The following is a 16,232-nucleotide window of genomic DNA, read 5'->3' as shown; positions in this document are numbered from 1 at the left end:
GATCTAGGATCTGTTCCAGCTCCACCAGTGATTTGTTGGTTAGTTCTGTGAAAGCTAGTTAGCATATATGTGCTTAAGTTACCCCATTTGTGCAATGGAGCTAATGATGCTGGATTTGGTAAAGGTTCTTGAACTCTGGAGATGAAAGACACTGCAATTAGTATTAAATATTATTATTTTAATGTAATTAAGACTATCTGAAGATAGCTAACTGAGCTTGTATGTAGAAAATTACCTTAAGTTACTTGATGTAGCCTAAAGTATAAGAATTAATATACATGCCTGTGCAGCTATGTTTGTTTGTTGCAGGTAAACTCTTTTGGCACAGCCAGCAGTGTCAGTAGGGCATACAGACTAAATAGCTATAAATCATGGAGCTTATAAACTCTACTGGGCAACTCAGAAGACCTCATGAACTTTGCAAGATTTTATTATCTTTCCCCCTTAAGGAATTTAAGTGTGAAAATCCAATGCCACTGTAACATTAAGAAGCATTCCAAAGTCAGCAAATTACAAGGGTTAAAGTCACTCTGGCAATATTAATCTAGTTATTTCACACAGTTATTGGTATGCATTTCTTTCTTTTTCTGAAGTATAAATCTTATTACTTATTAAAATCTACCAGATCCACTCTCATCCTTCTGTTAAACCCACTCAGTGATCTCTGTTCACCTTTTCCTCTCTTTCAAAGGTATTGGATTGTAGATATTCTCTCTTTTACTGAGGAGTGCTCTTCTCTGTCATTCCCTGAGTTGTCTAGAGAGTAGACAGAAATAAGTAACATCTTAGGCCCGTGATGCTTCCTTCCAAAGCCATCATCAACAAATTTTATAAAACTCATTCAATTTATTTTCATATCACTTCACTCAAATGACCCTTATCACTAGTATCAATATAAACCCAATGAAAATATTTCCACTCCCTAGAGAAAAATATTAAAATCTCAGAAAAAATCTATCCTTGGTTTAATTTTAAATTGTGTACATTACTAAAATTACTGATAATCTGCAAACTGTCACTTTTCTGTTCTCTTAGATATGTGTCATAATGAAATAAAAAGCAGCTGGAGTGTTTCTGAAACAAGATCTGTGAAAGTTATCCTAACCTTTTATGAAAAAAGGGAATGCATGGGGAGAAGCTGAAAGAGAAATCATTTGCTAAGGATCTGAGCAAACAAAGTCTAAGAGAAGTTGGGATGAAACTTTCCTTGAGTTAACCCATAACTACCTACAGTATCTTTCATTCTCCTCTGAAGCACTCTGTGGAAGATTAGCCGTGTTCTCCCAAAGCAAAACTCTTTCCCGCAGGACCAGATAGTCTCCTTTAATTGCAGCCACCATGACTTCGAAAAGGAAGGAACAGATGATGAAATACAGTCCTGAGATAGGATTAGCACTAGTTCTATAGCTTAGAAGGTCATCTCCTCTACACAGGGCTCCACCATCCCTATACCCTGTCCTTTCCATACCAGGTGTTATAACTTTACTTGCGTTAGTTTTCCACTGAGGGAGTCTGTCTCCAGACTGCCCTGATCAGTTACTAGGTGGCTGGTTCCTCGCTCTTGGTCACTTGTGCTGTTCTTCCCTGCGTGGGTCCCAAGCCACTTGTCTCGCAGCTTGTCCCTGCCCTTAGCTTTCAGGGCAGACTTATATTGGGCCAATGCCACAAAGTCACTTACAAAAAACTAGAACTCTTGGTTCCAAAATGATACCTTTTATTTTGGAACCAAGAGTTCTAGTTTTTTGTATGTCTTTTTGTCTCAGACCAACACGGCTACCAAGTACACCTGAGAAACAAAGTCACTTAAGCACTCGGCTCCATCTTTTTCCTTGCAGGTCACCGGAACAGATTCCTGCACCCGCTGGATTCACGCTCACTGGCTTGGATGCAACAGCCGCTTTGTCTCTCTGGCCCCACAGGTAAGTCAGTCTTTGGGACTCTCTCCCAAGTCCACTCGGTTGGCTGCATTCTGTCATTTCCCTGAGTTCCCCGGGTCTCCTCCAGAATGGTTTCCCCTTTTCGGCCAACCCTGACTGCCTGGTCAGCTCCCTTTTAATTTCCCATGCTAATCATCTGTGAGACTGGCTGCAGCATTCCATTCGCTGCCTGGCCAGCTCTCCCAGCTGAACATGCTAATTAACATCTGAGACTCTTGGCATGGCTTTTCTCTGGTTCGGATTTACCGGCATGGTAAGTCTCCCTCTGTTCTCTGCTCTTTCAGCATCACGTGACAGGGTGGACTTCTCACCCTGTCACAGACTCATTATAGTTCTCTCTTTGTGAAAAGATGCTGGAACTGATGGACCATTGATCTGACCCACCTTGGCGCTTTCTATGTTCTGCTAGAGCTAATGGTAAGATGCCAACAAAGAGTTCACTCTCAATGGACATAATAGGAGGGTTAACATATGGCAAGCACAGAATTCCCAAAAGATGCTGCTTAGATCCGGGTTCACAACATATAACTCATGGCCAGGGCAATCTGTGCCATTTGGTTTCCTACTTGCAAATGACCTGAGGATTTGCATCCAGTTGAACTGAATTCAGGAAGTGGTGGTGCTCCAGTTATCTTTATCCCATGCTGAAAATAAAAGGGCTGTGTCACACCTTTCTTAGAGCTATTTTCTGTTTTCCTGTGAGGAAGTGCTGTATCCAAAATGGCACCCAATTGGATGTGTTGAAAGACCTCAGAATTATACACTGATTTTGAAACTGTTTATTAGCAGACTAAAGATTAAACTAGCAAGAGTTAATGCTTACTAAATTAAACTAAATCAGTATTAGCTATATAAAACTTTCCAGGTGTTTCTGCACAATAATCTTCCACTGGTTTAACTCAGCTGAGTTAGAGAATGACTCATTTAACCCAGTAGAATTCCTCTGTATAGCCTGAGCCTCAGTATACATGAATGTACATTTGCCAATTATGGTCCATGCTTATAATTGAGGAAGAGCAGGAACAGGACTGCACAGAAAAGTCTGCATAATATTTACCCAAATAAAAAAAGTAATTAAAAATTGTGCTAACCATGAGTTATATGAAACAAAACAGTTGACATAGTCTCCCATGAAATTCTCTCAATTAAACTGGAGGATACTGGCCTGGACCAGCTTACAGTGAGGTGGGTGGATAACTGGCTTAGAGGCTGGTCCCAGAGAGTTGTAATTGATGGGATGACCTCATCCTGGAGGACTGTTTCTAGTGGTGCCCCACAAGGATCAGTGTTTGGACCCGTGCTTTTTAACATATTTATTATTTGGATGAGGGGGTGGAATGCTCTATGATTAAGTTTGCAGACGATACCAAGCTGTGGGGAAATGCGGGCACACCAGAGGATAGGGCAGGGATGGGAAAAATGCAGCCCACGGGGCCCCTACAACATTTAGAAAATTAATCTTTATTTGCCCCTGGCTGCCTGTCATGTGGCCCTCAAGGGCTTGCCAAAATTCAGTACGCAACCCTCCACCCAAAATAATTGCCTGCCCCTAGGATAGGGTAAAGATCCAGGACGACCTTGACAGGCTGGTTCTATGGGCTGATTGGAATCAGATGAAGTTCAACAGGGAAAAGTGCTGGGTCCTTCATCTGGGTAGGAAGAACCTTCACTAAAACTATAGGATAGGTGGTAGCCCACTGGCTGACACAGCATCTGAATAGGACCTGGCAGGGTCACAATCGACCAGAAGATGAATATGAGCCAACAGTGCGAGGAAGTCACTAGCGGGGCAAATAGAACTCTGGCATGCGTCAGCCAATGTGTCGCCAACAGATCCAAGGAGGTGTTCTCCCTCTCTACTCAGCATTGGTGAGGCCACAACTGGAGTACTGTGACTGTGCCCAGTTTTGGGCACCGCACTTCAAGGATGCGGATAAGCTCAAGAGGGTGCAGAGAAGGGCCACTCACATGATCAGGGGCCTGGGGATAGGCCCTATGAGGAGAGACTCCGGGAGCTGGGCTTGTTCAGTCTGGGTAAGAGGAGGCTGCAAGGTGACTTGATAGCCGCCTACGAGTCTGTCAGCAGGGAACATCAAGATCTGGGGGAGCAACTCTTCAGCAAGGCACCCCCTGGGAGGATGAGGACCAATAGTCACAAACTAATAGAGGTAAGATTTAGGCTGGACATAAGGAAGAACTTCTCCGTAAGGGTAACTAGAATGTGGAACACACTCCTGGCAGACATGCTGCAGTCACTACCCCCCCCCCCCCCCCCCCCCGAGGTCTTCAAAAGGAAACTGAATAAGCACCTCATTGAACTAATTTGAGCTCATTAACCTCCTGCCTATGGCAGGGGACTGGACTTGATGATCTTACATGTCCCTTCCAGTCCACTGACTCTATGACATTTCTTTTCCTCACCTTTTCTTCCATATTTTCTTCTCATTTTTCCACACTTTTTCTTTTCCCTCTTCCATCCGGTATTTCTTCTTCTTGTTATGGCCTACTCTACTTTGAAGGTATGTTCAAATTACGCCTTGCCCACATATATAGAGCCTGTGTCTGAAAGGTAACCAATAAGCAATAAACAATTCAGACTAATAAAACACCCTGAAGCAATCTGACACTAAACCAATTATAGTGACTGTAATAAGGTTTGCTCTCTTTTAATTAATAACATGAATATAATCACTTGCAAATCTCTGGTGCAACACTAGTTATTATTTATAATATTATTATTGAGTCTTAGTCTTTTATTTTTCTTTGTTTGCTTGGTGGAATATAGGTGTGTACTGGAACTGAATACAAAAGAGGTCCACCCAGAAGAGCCTGAGTCAGGTAGAAGACGGATTGCTGGCTGGTACTCATCAGGAAGGATGAGAAATATTTGTGTTGCCTCCCTACAGATGTGAAGTCCTAGGGAGAAGGAATTTGACCCCAGCAGTCTTTCCTGCCCAGAGCAGGGTGGCTGGACCTGACAATCTCATAAGGTTCCTTTCAGCCCCAAACTTCTGTGAATCTGTGAGGTCAGCTAGTCCAACCCTCCACTCAAAGCAGGGCCGTCCCCAACTAGATCATTCCAGCCAAGGCTCTATCTACCTGGGTCTTAAAAGCCTCTAAGGATGGAGAACCCACGAGCTCTCTAGGTGTCCCGTGTCAGTGCTTTACTACATTTCTGGTGAGAATTTTTCCTAAGATCTACCCTAACCTTCCCTTGCTGCAACTTGAGACCATTGCTCCTTGTTCTGTCATCTGCCACCACTGAGAAGTCTAGCTCCAATGAGGCTGAAGTTGGTTGCTTGTGGGATATTATTTTACACATTGATTAGTACACGCACATAGCTAATGAAATTCTCTCTCATTAAGATGTGTAATTCATTAGCAACAAGCATATATTGGGTCTAGATTAGCTTTGAAAAAGGAACTGGGAACCAAGAATAAGGAACCAGGAACAAGCAACCAACTTCAACTTCAGCTAGTGCTCCATCTAAAGAGTCTGTGTAAAAAATTAAAGATTCTCTGTAAAAATGCAAATCTGGCATTTTTCCATATTTTTTCCATAGCAAACGGATTTCTAGAATCCCTGGTAATTAGATACCAGGAAGTCTAGGTTCCTAGAAGCCTCATGAGTTGTGTTAGTTTATTTGAAGGTAATTCACCAGTTATTCTGTTTTTGGTTAACCCTGAGTGAACTATTTCCCTCTTTCAGAACAAAGGAGCTCTTTGTATTTGTTACCAGCTTCCAAAATAGACCAATTCTAGTTACTTACTATTGCTGCTGTTGCTGGGAAGCTACTTTTACAAGCCATACATGTATGTATAGTACAAATGTCTTTCTTCCTGAGGGTTGTTATTCAGAAGAACTTTTTTAGTACTGGAGCACTGCCAAATGAGACCACCCAATTTTGGAAATATAAAGTAACAGTGCAAACTGGAAGAATGTTGACTTGCTATGTGGAAAAAAATATTAATTTCCAGTTACTAACAGATATAGCTTTGGCAATCAGCACAGGATACGAGGGCCTCATTCTATCTCAGATCATAATTTATGAGAGCATCTCCATGCTGAAACATGATGCTCAAAATGTGTCCCAATATATAAACATTTATTTAAGCAGCAGCTTGATTTCAATGGAATTTAATGCATTCGGGTCCTTCCTCGAACTACGGTCCAAACTTGAAGGTACTTCCTTTCTTTGAGAAGGTTCATGCAAATCAAGCCACCCTCCCTCAGCCTTTCCCAGTTGCTTAGGTAAAGATTTCCTTACCTGGACACAAGAGCCATACTACTTCAGCTGTACTCAACACCAGTCCCCCAACTCTGGATAAAGTTATAAAAGTGTTTATAACATCATAGGCAGACAAGGTTCCTTGGGTGAATTTGATATCTTTTATTAGACCAACCCAAATGGTTGGAGAATATTTATTAAGCAAGCTTTCAGGTTCAAAAACCCTTCGTCAGGCTAAGGAAGCTTCAGCTTAGCCTGACAAAGGGTTTTTGAACCCGAAAGCTTGCTTAATAACTATTCTCCAACCATTTGGGTTGGTCTAATAAAAGATATCAAATTCACCCAAGGAACCTTGTCTGTCTATGGCCTTACACCAACACGGCTACAACCCAAACCCCTTTATAACTTCATGGCTTATTTCCCATATAGAAAAAAAAAATACTGATAGAAAGGATCTTTTTGACTAGTATCATGGAGAGCTTGTGGGATATTATTTTACATCTTCATTAGTACATGTGCATAGCTAACAAGCTGCTCTCTCGTTAGGATTGCAATTCATTAATAACAAGCTTACATTGGGTCTAGATCCTCTTTGAAAAAAGAGACCGGGAAGAAGGAACCAACTTCAGCCTCAGCTAGCGTTCCATCCTCCTGGGAACCCCCTTCAGGTAGTTGGAGGCTGCTATTCAATCCCCCTCCGTCTTTTCTTCTCTGAAATGAGCCCTATTCCCCCAGCCTAGGGCCAGGGTGCGCTCCCCCCCCCCCCCCCGCACTAACGGCGCGGGAAGCTGGGCCTCGGGCTGCCCCTCGCTCAAGGGCCTCGGGGGAGGCTCCTTCCACCCCCTCAGCTGGGTGCCCGCCTGGGGAGGTGCCGGGGCAGCAGAAACCGCCTCAGCCAGGGGCCAGGGCTGCGCCCACCCCGCACGGATCCCCCAAAGAGCCCGCGGGGCGCGAGGCCCCATCACCGGTTCCGCCCCCCGCGCGGCAGCAGCGGCGCCGGCAGCGGTAGCACCAGCACCTGCCGGCCGCAGCTGGGCGGGGACCGCGCATGCGCAGCGGCAGCGTAGATGGAGCGGGGCTTGGGCGGGTCACGTGACGCGGGCGCCGCTGCTGACCCGGCGGGTGCCGGTGTTGGTGCCGGTGTCGGTGCCCCAGCCCGAGCCGTGCCGTCCGGCCCCTCCCTCCCTGCCCGCGGGCGCGGGAGCCGGCGTGAGGCGGAGTCTGCGGCAGATCTCCGGAGACAGCGATTTAAAACACATCCCCGGCGCCGCCCGCGGAGCCGCCGCCGCCGCAGCAGCGCAGAGGCAGGACGCCCCGAGCCGCACTCGCCACCGCCGCCACCATGGGTACCCCCGCCGCTGTCGCCGGGCCGGGCCGCGTGCTGGGCCTCGTGTCCAGCGTCGTCAACGACACGCTCGAGTTCTACCAGTGGTCCTGGAGCATCCGAGGTAACCGCGGCAGCGCCCGGCGCGAGTGCCGGAGCCCCCGCTGCACCGGCGGCCGCTCGGCAGCGCCCTCTCGGGTGCGGGCCCTCGCACCTCGCTAGTAGCAGGAGGCGCGGGCCCGGCGGGGGTCCGCTCGCTCGGGATGGAGCCTCGCCATCTCTCACGGGCCCCCGGGCAGAGTCCGTGGGCCCCGGGGGGACCGCGGGATGAAACCGCTCTGGACCCGCCTGTGTATGAAGCGAGGGTGAGAGATGCATGTGGGCAGAGACAGGAAGACATGTGGAGAGCAGCGGTAGGTAGGTGTGTGTGTGTGTGCGGGGACCTGGGTAAGCAGCAGAGAGAGAGAGGTTGGTTGGTTGGTTGGTAGGTAGGTATGGGGGAAAGAGAGAAGTAAACACTGAGGGTGGTGGGCGCTGGAGCAGGTTCCCCAGGCAGGTGGCAGAAGCTCCATCCTTGGAGGTTTTTAAGACCTGGCTCGACAAAGCCCTGGCCAGGATGATCCAGTTGGATGGTCCTGCTTCGAGTAGGAGGTTGGACTAGATGACCTTCTGAGGTCCCCTTCCAACCTGAGAGAGAGTGGGGGTGGGTGTGTGTGTGCGTGTGTCTATAGTTATGCCTGTAGCTAGATGGGTATATTTATCTATCTGTATATCTATATGTGTCTATATATAGATACCTTGGTAGATACCTCTATGGGAGGGAGGGTGCATGGGTGTGCTTTCAATCAATTGGCAGCTTCTAGCTGCAATACAGAAATTGTCGAGCGAGAACCAGAAGCTTGGGAATATGGGTTTGAGAAACCATGGGAAACAGCCTTCAGTTTGGGGATGGCACTTTAGATAGACGTCTCTGGCAAAATGGTCTAAGCGTGACAGCATTAGCCGTAAGGATGTTCAACTTGCCACCTTCAGGTTTCTGAGTTGGGTGGGGGAACTGAGTGGGGAAAGTTCCCGCTTGCTTTTGAATGCTGTCTGCAGACCCAGAAGGTGACAGTGCAGCTTACTTTTGGTTCATGATTTCATGGCTGTCTGCAGTTGTGCAACCAAGAACTTATTTGATTTTAAGCCTTTAAAAAAGCTTTTGGCATATAGTACTGTAAGAAGGGGTGTATTTTGTGGCTGTGAAATAACTGAATATGTGGGACTTTAGCTACAGATCCTGGGAACATATTACTGCATCAACTGCCTTGCCTTTCCCATCCCCCTCATCTTGCTGCCATCTGTCAGATAATAAATCTTATGTTATAGGTGCAGAGCTCCTTATTGCATGGTCTGCCTCCCTCCTGTCTCATGATTTTGCCTTCTAGCCATATTTTAAATATTAAATTAATCCTACATGCACATTTCTGCTGTGCTTAAAATCTGCCAGAAGATGAAATCACATGAAAAAGCTGCAGTAGCAGTGCACTGTAATCAGCCAATGGTCGCTCTCTATCTCTGCTTCCTGCTACATGCTATTTCTGTGCTCCCCAGGTAGTGCACAGAAGGGACACTTTTAGGTAGTCAGTGGTGTTTTCAGGCTCAAACAAAATAGGAGTGTGGAGGTCTTCCTTGAACCTCTCTCAGAGAAAAGATGTTCAGTTCTGATTTTCCAGAACGCTGAACATGCATGGGATTTCTGAGTATTCTAGTATCTACACAAGGTAACTTTAGTTGAGTAACAAGGGACAAAATATATTTTTGGAAGAAAGAGGAAACCTAAGCAAGGTCTCTGGGTTATTGCTTTAATTATTGATATAAGTTGATCAGTTTTCCTGGTAAAAGGTGGCTTGCATCCTAGGAGTCTATAAAAAAACCAAATTAGGACTGTCATCATCAGGTAGTGAATAAGCACAGCAGAATTGTTGCTTGAGAAGCCTGACTAAAATCCTACACACCTATGCTGTGCAACAGTATTTCTCAACACAATATTATAACTGTACCACAGCAGTTGCTCAACAAATGATACTGTGCATTAATGTTGCACAATAAACAGTATTGGAACATCACTACACAGCAGCGTTACACAATAAATACATGAAGAAATTTTAATTCCACTACAACTCCTACACAATCAATTTTTCTCAATTATTTCTGGCTACTCGTGCACCCAGATCCAGACATCTTGAGCATCTCCTATTTCCCTCTCCCTCTTCTAATCTGGAATACCAATAGTTTTCTTTACCATACATAAGCAGAGCTTCTTGCTGCTCTGACATTTCAACATTCATTTTTCATAGCCTCCCCAAACTCTTGGAATACCACTTGGGAAATCTTGGCTTAGCTTTGCCACAGATTTCTTCTGCTTCGCAGAAGGAGAAGAGAAGTAGCGTGTCATTGAAAATCAGTCAAGTCCATTCTGAGGTTACAAAAACTAATTGTACAGTGTTTGCATGGTGGTTAGTTATAAGGCAAAGCTAAGAGTATTAGGGTGAGCTAACTGTTCATTTTCATACCTACATATGAATTGGGGTTTTTTAAAGTTTAATGTTAACTCTGAATTTCCTGGGTTGAAACAGCTAGGTTTATGAAAAATAGCAACAGTCTTGGAATTTTTATTTTTTTAAGGTTAAGAGTACATGAGTAATTTCATACCATTAAACACTGGGTTTTTTGGTCTCAGAATACTACTCTATTCCAGTCCTTCTTTGTCTTCTCCAGTTAGGCTCCCCTCCTGCAAACAAAAGTGCACTAAATGGTATGGTGACCTTTTAAGGCCAAATATAGTAGGGCATGAACATAGTAAGAATCTACCCTAAAGTAAACTGTGGGTAGGGGGTTTACCACCCTGTCCTGTTTTGTGTAACTACCTACATGCATGCTTCTTGTCTCAGTAGATGAAAGCTGAATTGGTCTACCTCAGCCCCTTTGCACTGAAGACAAAGGTGGGCTAGAGGTGGGAAGTTCTTGGAAAGTTGGGCTAGAGCTAACAGGATGAAGTTCAGTGCAGACAAATGCAAGGTGCTATACCTCAGGTAGGGTAATCAAAAACACGTATAAAATGGGTGACACCTGGCTGAATGGCAACACTATAGAAAAGGACTGGGGAGTCTTCGTAGACCGCAAACTCAGTTTGAGTCTGCAGTGCGATGCAGCCGCACAAAAGGTGAATGTGGTTTTGGATGCATCAGTAGAAACATTTGGTGCTAGACACAGGGAAGGTGATAGTGCCTTCCCTGTGACTTGTCACAGGTTAGGCTGGATCTGGAGTACAGGGTGCAGTTCTGGGCTCCACATTTTAAAAAGGACATGGAGAAGTTAGAGAGGGTCCAGAGGTGGGCAAAGATGATCAAGGGCTTGGAAAGCAAGTCGTATGAGGAGAGGCTAAAGGAGCTAGGTATGTTCAGCTTGCAGAACAGTTGCTTAAGAGGGGAACATGATAGCAGTCTTTAAATACTTGAAGGGCTGCCATGGAGTGGGAAAGCACCTTGTCTCTCCTGCTGGAGACAGGAGGACATGAACCAATGGTTTGAAGTTTCAACAAAGTAAGGGTCTTGTTCCCCAGTAATTTTGGGCAGCTCCTGGCATGCTTAACCTCTGGATTGTCCACAAATAAACACCTTAAAGTGGTTCTAAACCCTCATTAGGCAGCTCAAAGTTATGCCACTCTGGGGCAGGATTATCTTGGATCCGCACTACCCAGCTCTTGTTACGTTAAGGTGTGGCCATTCTCCACCGATGTGCTCCCTCAGGTTGAAGTCTTTCTCTGTCTCAGGGTCTCTCACACCCTGCCCATAGAGCAGGGATAGAAGCCTGTCCTGGATTACCAGTGCTTTGGTGTCAACTCACAGCTAAAGCTCCTAGTTCTGCTCCAGCTCACCAGGTGTCTAGTGGAAAGTCACAACTGTGCAGGCAGGGAAAGTCAGAGAAGATTTCTAAACTAAGGGTGTGACTGCCTCAAACTCTAAGCTAGCATTAACACCATTCAACATTTTTTGGCTCACAGCATAAGGTGTAACAAGGCCCTAAGTTTAGATTAGATATCCAGAAAAAGATATTTTAGAACAGTGTTAGATATGTTTTAGATATGTTTTAGATATGTTAGAACAGTGAGGCAGTGGAATAGACTGCCTAGGGAAGTTGTAGACTCTCCACCATTGGAGACGTTCAAGAAGAGACTGCCATTGGTCAGGGATGATTTAGGTGTAGCTAGGCCTGTGTTCAGCTGTGGGTATTTACCATGGTACTGGGCTTTGCTGGTTGCCCCAACCCACTTTTCTCCTACATGTGTCAGGATGTTTTTAAGCCTTCCTTAGAAGCTTTAAGGCTTCCTAAGAGGCGTTGGGTGTTGGCTACAGCCAAGGCTAGAGATTTTGACTGGAGTTGTGCCAGTGCTTTTGCTAGGACCAATGCTGGAAGTTCCTGGCTAGGGGGTCTTGCCCTCTGCTTAGAATCAGACTGATCACTATATTTGGTGTCAGGAAGGAATTTCAGATTGGTATGGGTTGTGTGGGGGCTTTGTGGCCCTCTACCCAAAACCTCTTGAGCATACATTGACATTTGATAGAAACAAGACGTTAGTCGTCATGGTTTCCCTGCTTTACCTATAGCAGGTTCGGGTGTTACGTCTGTGTTGTCAGGGATTATGGTAGTCTCATGTAGAGTGTAGATTATGGATTGTACAGGATGGCTTGTATGAGATGCTCCTACCTCTTCAGGTCCCTTCCAGCCTGACTTCTCTCTGATTCTGCATTAGCTTTCACTTACCACAGGGTATAATTATGCATATAAGCAGTTAACTCAGAGTTACTGATATGTAGAAAATCTCTGTCCCCCTTTCAACCCTGTGATGAATCGTTTCTGTGCCCATGCTTGCAATCTGCACGACTAGTTAGCTTATCTTCATGCGTCAAAGGACAGTAAATAAAAATTAAAGAAATGCTAATATCAGTTACTTGGAGAGAGGAAAATAGTGTTAGGGAGGAAGAAAGTATAGGAGATCCAGGCCATTGCTCCTTTAAGGTCTTGAGACCAACAGTCTGGAGTGGACAGGGAAAAGCTTCCCTTTCTCTCAGCCAGGCCAGACAGGTGTCTGGAATGATTAGACTTGCCTGGGAAGGATTAAGATAGTGATTAGATAATTGAGTCCAGGTGATTTAAAAGATAGCCTCAAGCCTAAGCTAGGATTGCTGCTGGGGAAGGAGAAGCATAAGCAGGTATGGACTCTAAAAGGAGAGCTCTTCTTGGGGAGCTGATGGCTCTGAATAAACTAGATTCCAAAAGAATGGAATTTTACAGGGACATGAGATTATTTTTCCTGGACCTCAGAGAGAAACTGGCAGTGCCTAAAGAGCTATCTCCAGTCATGAGGGGGGTACCTTAGAATAGCACCATCTACAACTGCCATGGTTGGCAGGTTTGAGAGACGATCCTGTTTAGGAGGTAGAAGAGAGGGGAAAGACATAGGCATCATTCTTGGTTGGTATAGGGGACTGAAGTAATGTCTGGAATTTATCAGCTCTGTTTGCTAGGAGTAACTAGGGAAGTGTGTAGAATGGGTTCTATAGCAGGAAGACTTTGGCCATCCCAGAGGCATAAAGGAAAAGATACAGGAGACCTGCTTAGCCTTAATATAGAGCTGGGAGTTGGGAGTTTCAAATTCCTTTTTCACTGAGGGGGATACTGGCTATACTTTCAAGCCAAGGGGGAGAGAATTTGGAAATGGTGGTGGTTTTTTATTCTCTTCCCAGGATCTAATTGGGCACAGGGCTCTCCTCTAGAAGAATTATTTCAGGGACAAGTGGACTGATCAGAGGGACAGTGGGATTTCTTGAGTGAGGATGTTAGACAACAGATAGACTTGCCTCTTTGCATCTACAGAGAAGGATGTGGTAGTAACCATAACTCTTTCAGGAGCACCAAAACATCTCTACAAGCTGTAGACCCAGACAAAAGCTCCTGAGCAAAAACTGGAGGAGAGGATGAATGGTTGTGAGGTCCAGGTCTGGGGTGAGAAAGGGATTGGGGGTGATAAGTGAGAGACAGATGTTCCAAGTATGTGGAGAAGCTGGCCAAGCAGCAAGTGTGTACAAAGCAAGGAGAGTCAGTCCTTGGAAAACTGAGACTTTGTACAAGCCAAACAACAGACAATTTTGAGTTTAAAAACACAACCATTGGAAAAGCAGGGGGAAACGTATTAGGAACAGAATTAAAATGCTGTCAATAGATGTAGCTCATGACATAAAGGCAAAGGAAAGTGCATGACAGAAACCACAGTTAGAAAAAGTGACCATAGCAGCCGATAAGATATAACTTAAAGCATGGAATATTTTATTACACCATTTAAAAAAAAACCCAGGTAGGGGAGAAAACTAAACTGAAGTTAAATTCAAGAATGAATCGCTGTTACTGACCTGAAAGATCAGAATGGTGACTGGCAGGCTCATATCATAGAACTCACAAGGTGGCTAGAGAGAAAAAGAAGAGCTATAAACAGCTTTAGTAGAGAAGAATCAGCCCAGGAGAACATTGCAGGAAGACCTGGCATCCAAGTCAGCTGTCAGGGACAAATTGATCTCGGATGTGGGATCTAGAGGAACAGTAGAAGAGCTCTTTGAAGAGTCACCACTTCAGGACAGATAGGATATATCTATTGCAAGCATACCAGAAGCTGAGCCTCAGCATTATGCTGAAGTATAGATAGAAAAGAACAGCACAAGGAAGTGTGCAGGAAGGCTCCGATGTCCACGAAGTGACTTACAATCAGTGACTTCCAGCTTTGGGAATGATAAGGAGAGCCTACAAGGAAGAAGAGATGGTGAAAAAAAAACAGAAATAGATTCAATTAAGTGAAAGCCTCAGGTATGTCTGCATACCCTTTTCTTAGTCACTGAAAAACCCATGCTCAGAGAACCTGTTTCCCAGAGGAGATGGACAATAGCATTACATACATTTTTGCATGGTAACTGCCTAATTTTGTTGACTTCTGCAAAAATAGTCCAAGAGCTAGGTATATCCATAACATGTGGCATATTATAACTTAAGACTTTTCAATAACTCTAGGGAAACACTTTAGAAATTGTTTCCAGCACAGTGCTGAAAGTCCTTGGAAAACCAGGCTATTGTTTCTGGGCTTGTCTACACTATTGTGGCAGAGGATCTTAGCATGTTCCACCCACCCAGTAATGAGCTCCAAACTCAGATGTTTGTGCATGAGTTTGCTCTAGGTTCACTCCCAGTGACCACACTTGGGCATACTGTAATCAAGAGCTCAAGAGCAGGTATACAGAAATGAACTTGCAGCAGGCTTACTGACATTTTCATGTTTGGAACAAGCCTACACATGTGTTTGGGTAGGGCTTGCTTGGCCCTGTCCTCCATCAGGATGTGCTTCCACCCTGGTGTAGAAGACAACTTCTGAAGGGCCAGAGGCCAAGAGCTTTGGAGAGTGAAGCAAGGTTTTGTTTTCTTCCAGCCAGCCCAGACAGGTGTTTGGGTCTATTAGATTTGCCTGGGAAGGATTATAGGTGTGGTTAAGTGACTGGGTAGATGATTTAAAATGATGCTATAAGCTATAGTGATGATAACTAGGAAGAAGAACCAACTCTGGACATAGTCCCAAGAAAGAAGGATATGAAGAACCTGACCTTGAGGGAAAAGTTGGTGGGCAGGGGACACCCAGGACTCAAGGCACAAGCCCAAGAAAGACTGTGGAATCCTAAATCTGAAAAGAAAGAGGACAAAAGAGTATATTTGTTTTAAAAACTGGGTATGATTGGAGTTTTCCTGGAGCTCCAAGGAAACAGGCAGGGACCATTGCAGGCCATGAGTGGATGCTTTCAGACAGAAGCCATTTACTCACACTAACTTTATAAAATTAGAAAATTAGGGTTGGAAGGGACCTCAAGAGGTCATCTAGTCCAGCCGCATGCTCAAAGCAGGACTATCCCCATATATATCCTCCAAGTCAAGGCTTTGTCTAGCTAGGTATTAAAAACCTCTGAGGACGGAGATTCTACAACCTCTCTGCATAACCTGTTCCACTCCTTTACTACCCTCCTTGTGGGAGTTTTCCGCAATATCTAACCTAAACTTCCCTTGCTGCAATTTGAGATGATTGCTCCTTGTTTTGTGCCACCACTAAGAACAGTCTAGCTCCAGCCTCATTATAACTACTCTTCAGATAGTTGAAGGCTTCTATTAAATTTCCTCCCAGTCTTCTTATCTCCAGACTAAATAAACCCAGTTCCTTCAGCCCCTCCTCAGAAGTCATGTGCCCCAGACCCTTAACCATTTTTATTGCCTTCCATTTATCTCTTTGCAATTTGTCCACAACCTTTTTGTAGTGGGGGGGCCCAAAACTAGACACAGTACTCCAGTTGTGGCCTCACCAGTGCTGAACAGAGTAGAATAATCGCTTCCCTCAGTCTGCTGGCAACGCTTCTATTAATGCAGCCCAGTATGCCATTAGCCTTCTTTGCAGCAAGGGCACACTGTTGGCTTGTATCCATCTTATTTTCCACTGTAACCCCCAGGTCCTTTTCTGCAGAGCTGCTACTTAGCCAGTTGGTTCCTAGCCTGTAGTGGTACATGGGATTGTTCTGTCCTAAGTGCAGAACTTTGCACTTGTCCTTGTTGAACCTCATGAGATTTCTTTTGGTCCAGTCCTCCAATTTGTCAAGGTCTCTAAATCTGAGCCCTACC

The 16,232-nt window shown here is 45.0% G+C and overlaps 1 protein-coding gene and 1 long non-coding RNA gene across 4 annotated transcripts in view; one reads left to right on the top strand and one right to left on the bottom strand.

Moving 5' to 3' along the window:
* Positions 1-414: 414 nt before the first annotated feature.
* On the bottom strand, positions 415-6,910 carry LOC109285526 (uncharacterized). Its single transcript, XR_002093273.2, has 3 exons — positions 6,741-6,910; positions 4,359-4,499; positions 415-756 (listed from the first exon to the last, which is right to left on the bottom strand). It is a non-coding gene; the product is annotated as an uncharacterized LOC109285526 (long non-coding RNA).
* A 334-nt stretch (positions 6,911-7,244) lies between these two features.
* The window catches only part of ELOVL4 (ELOVL fatty acid elongase 4), a 47,385-nt gene continuing 38,397 nt past the window's right edge, over positions 7,245-16,232 (top strand). Inside the window, exon 1 of one of the 3 annotated variants that reach the window (XM_006270430.4) lies at positions 7,245-7,614. In XM_006270430.4, the coding sequence (XP_006270492.1) occupies positions 7,509-7,614 (106 nt within the window). In that variant the 5' untranslated portion in view covers positions 7,245-7,508. Of the gene's footprint in view, positions 7,615-12,685; positions 12,746-16,232 lie in introns of those variants that run through there. The other 2 variants (XM_059731404.1, XM_059731409.1) reach the window with 2 other exon arrangements.

Source organism: Alligator mississippiensis, chromosome 1 (assembly GCF_030867095.1).
Source record: "Alligator mississippiensis isolate rAllMis1 chromosome 1, rAllMis1, whole genome shotgun sequence".
NCBI lineage: Eukaryota > Metazoa > Chordata > Crocodylia > Alligatoridae > Alligator > Alligator mississippiensis.
The sequence above is the reverse complement of the archived record's forward strand: the minus strand, read 5'-3'. Positions and strand labels throughout refer to the sequence as shown.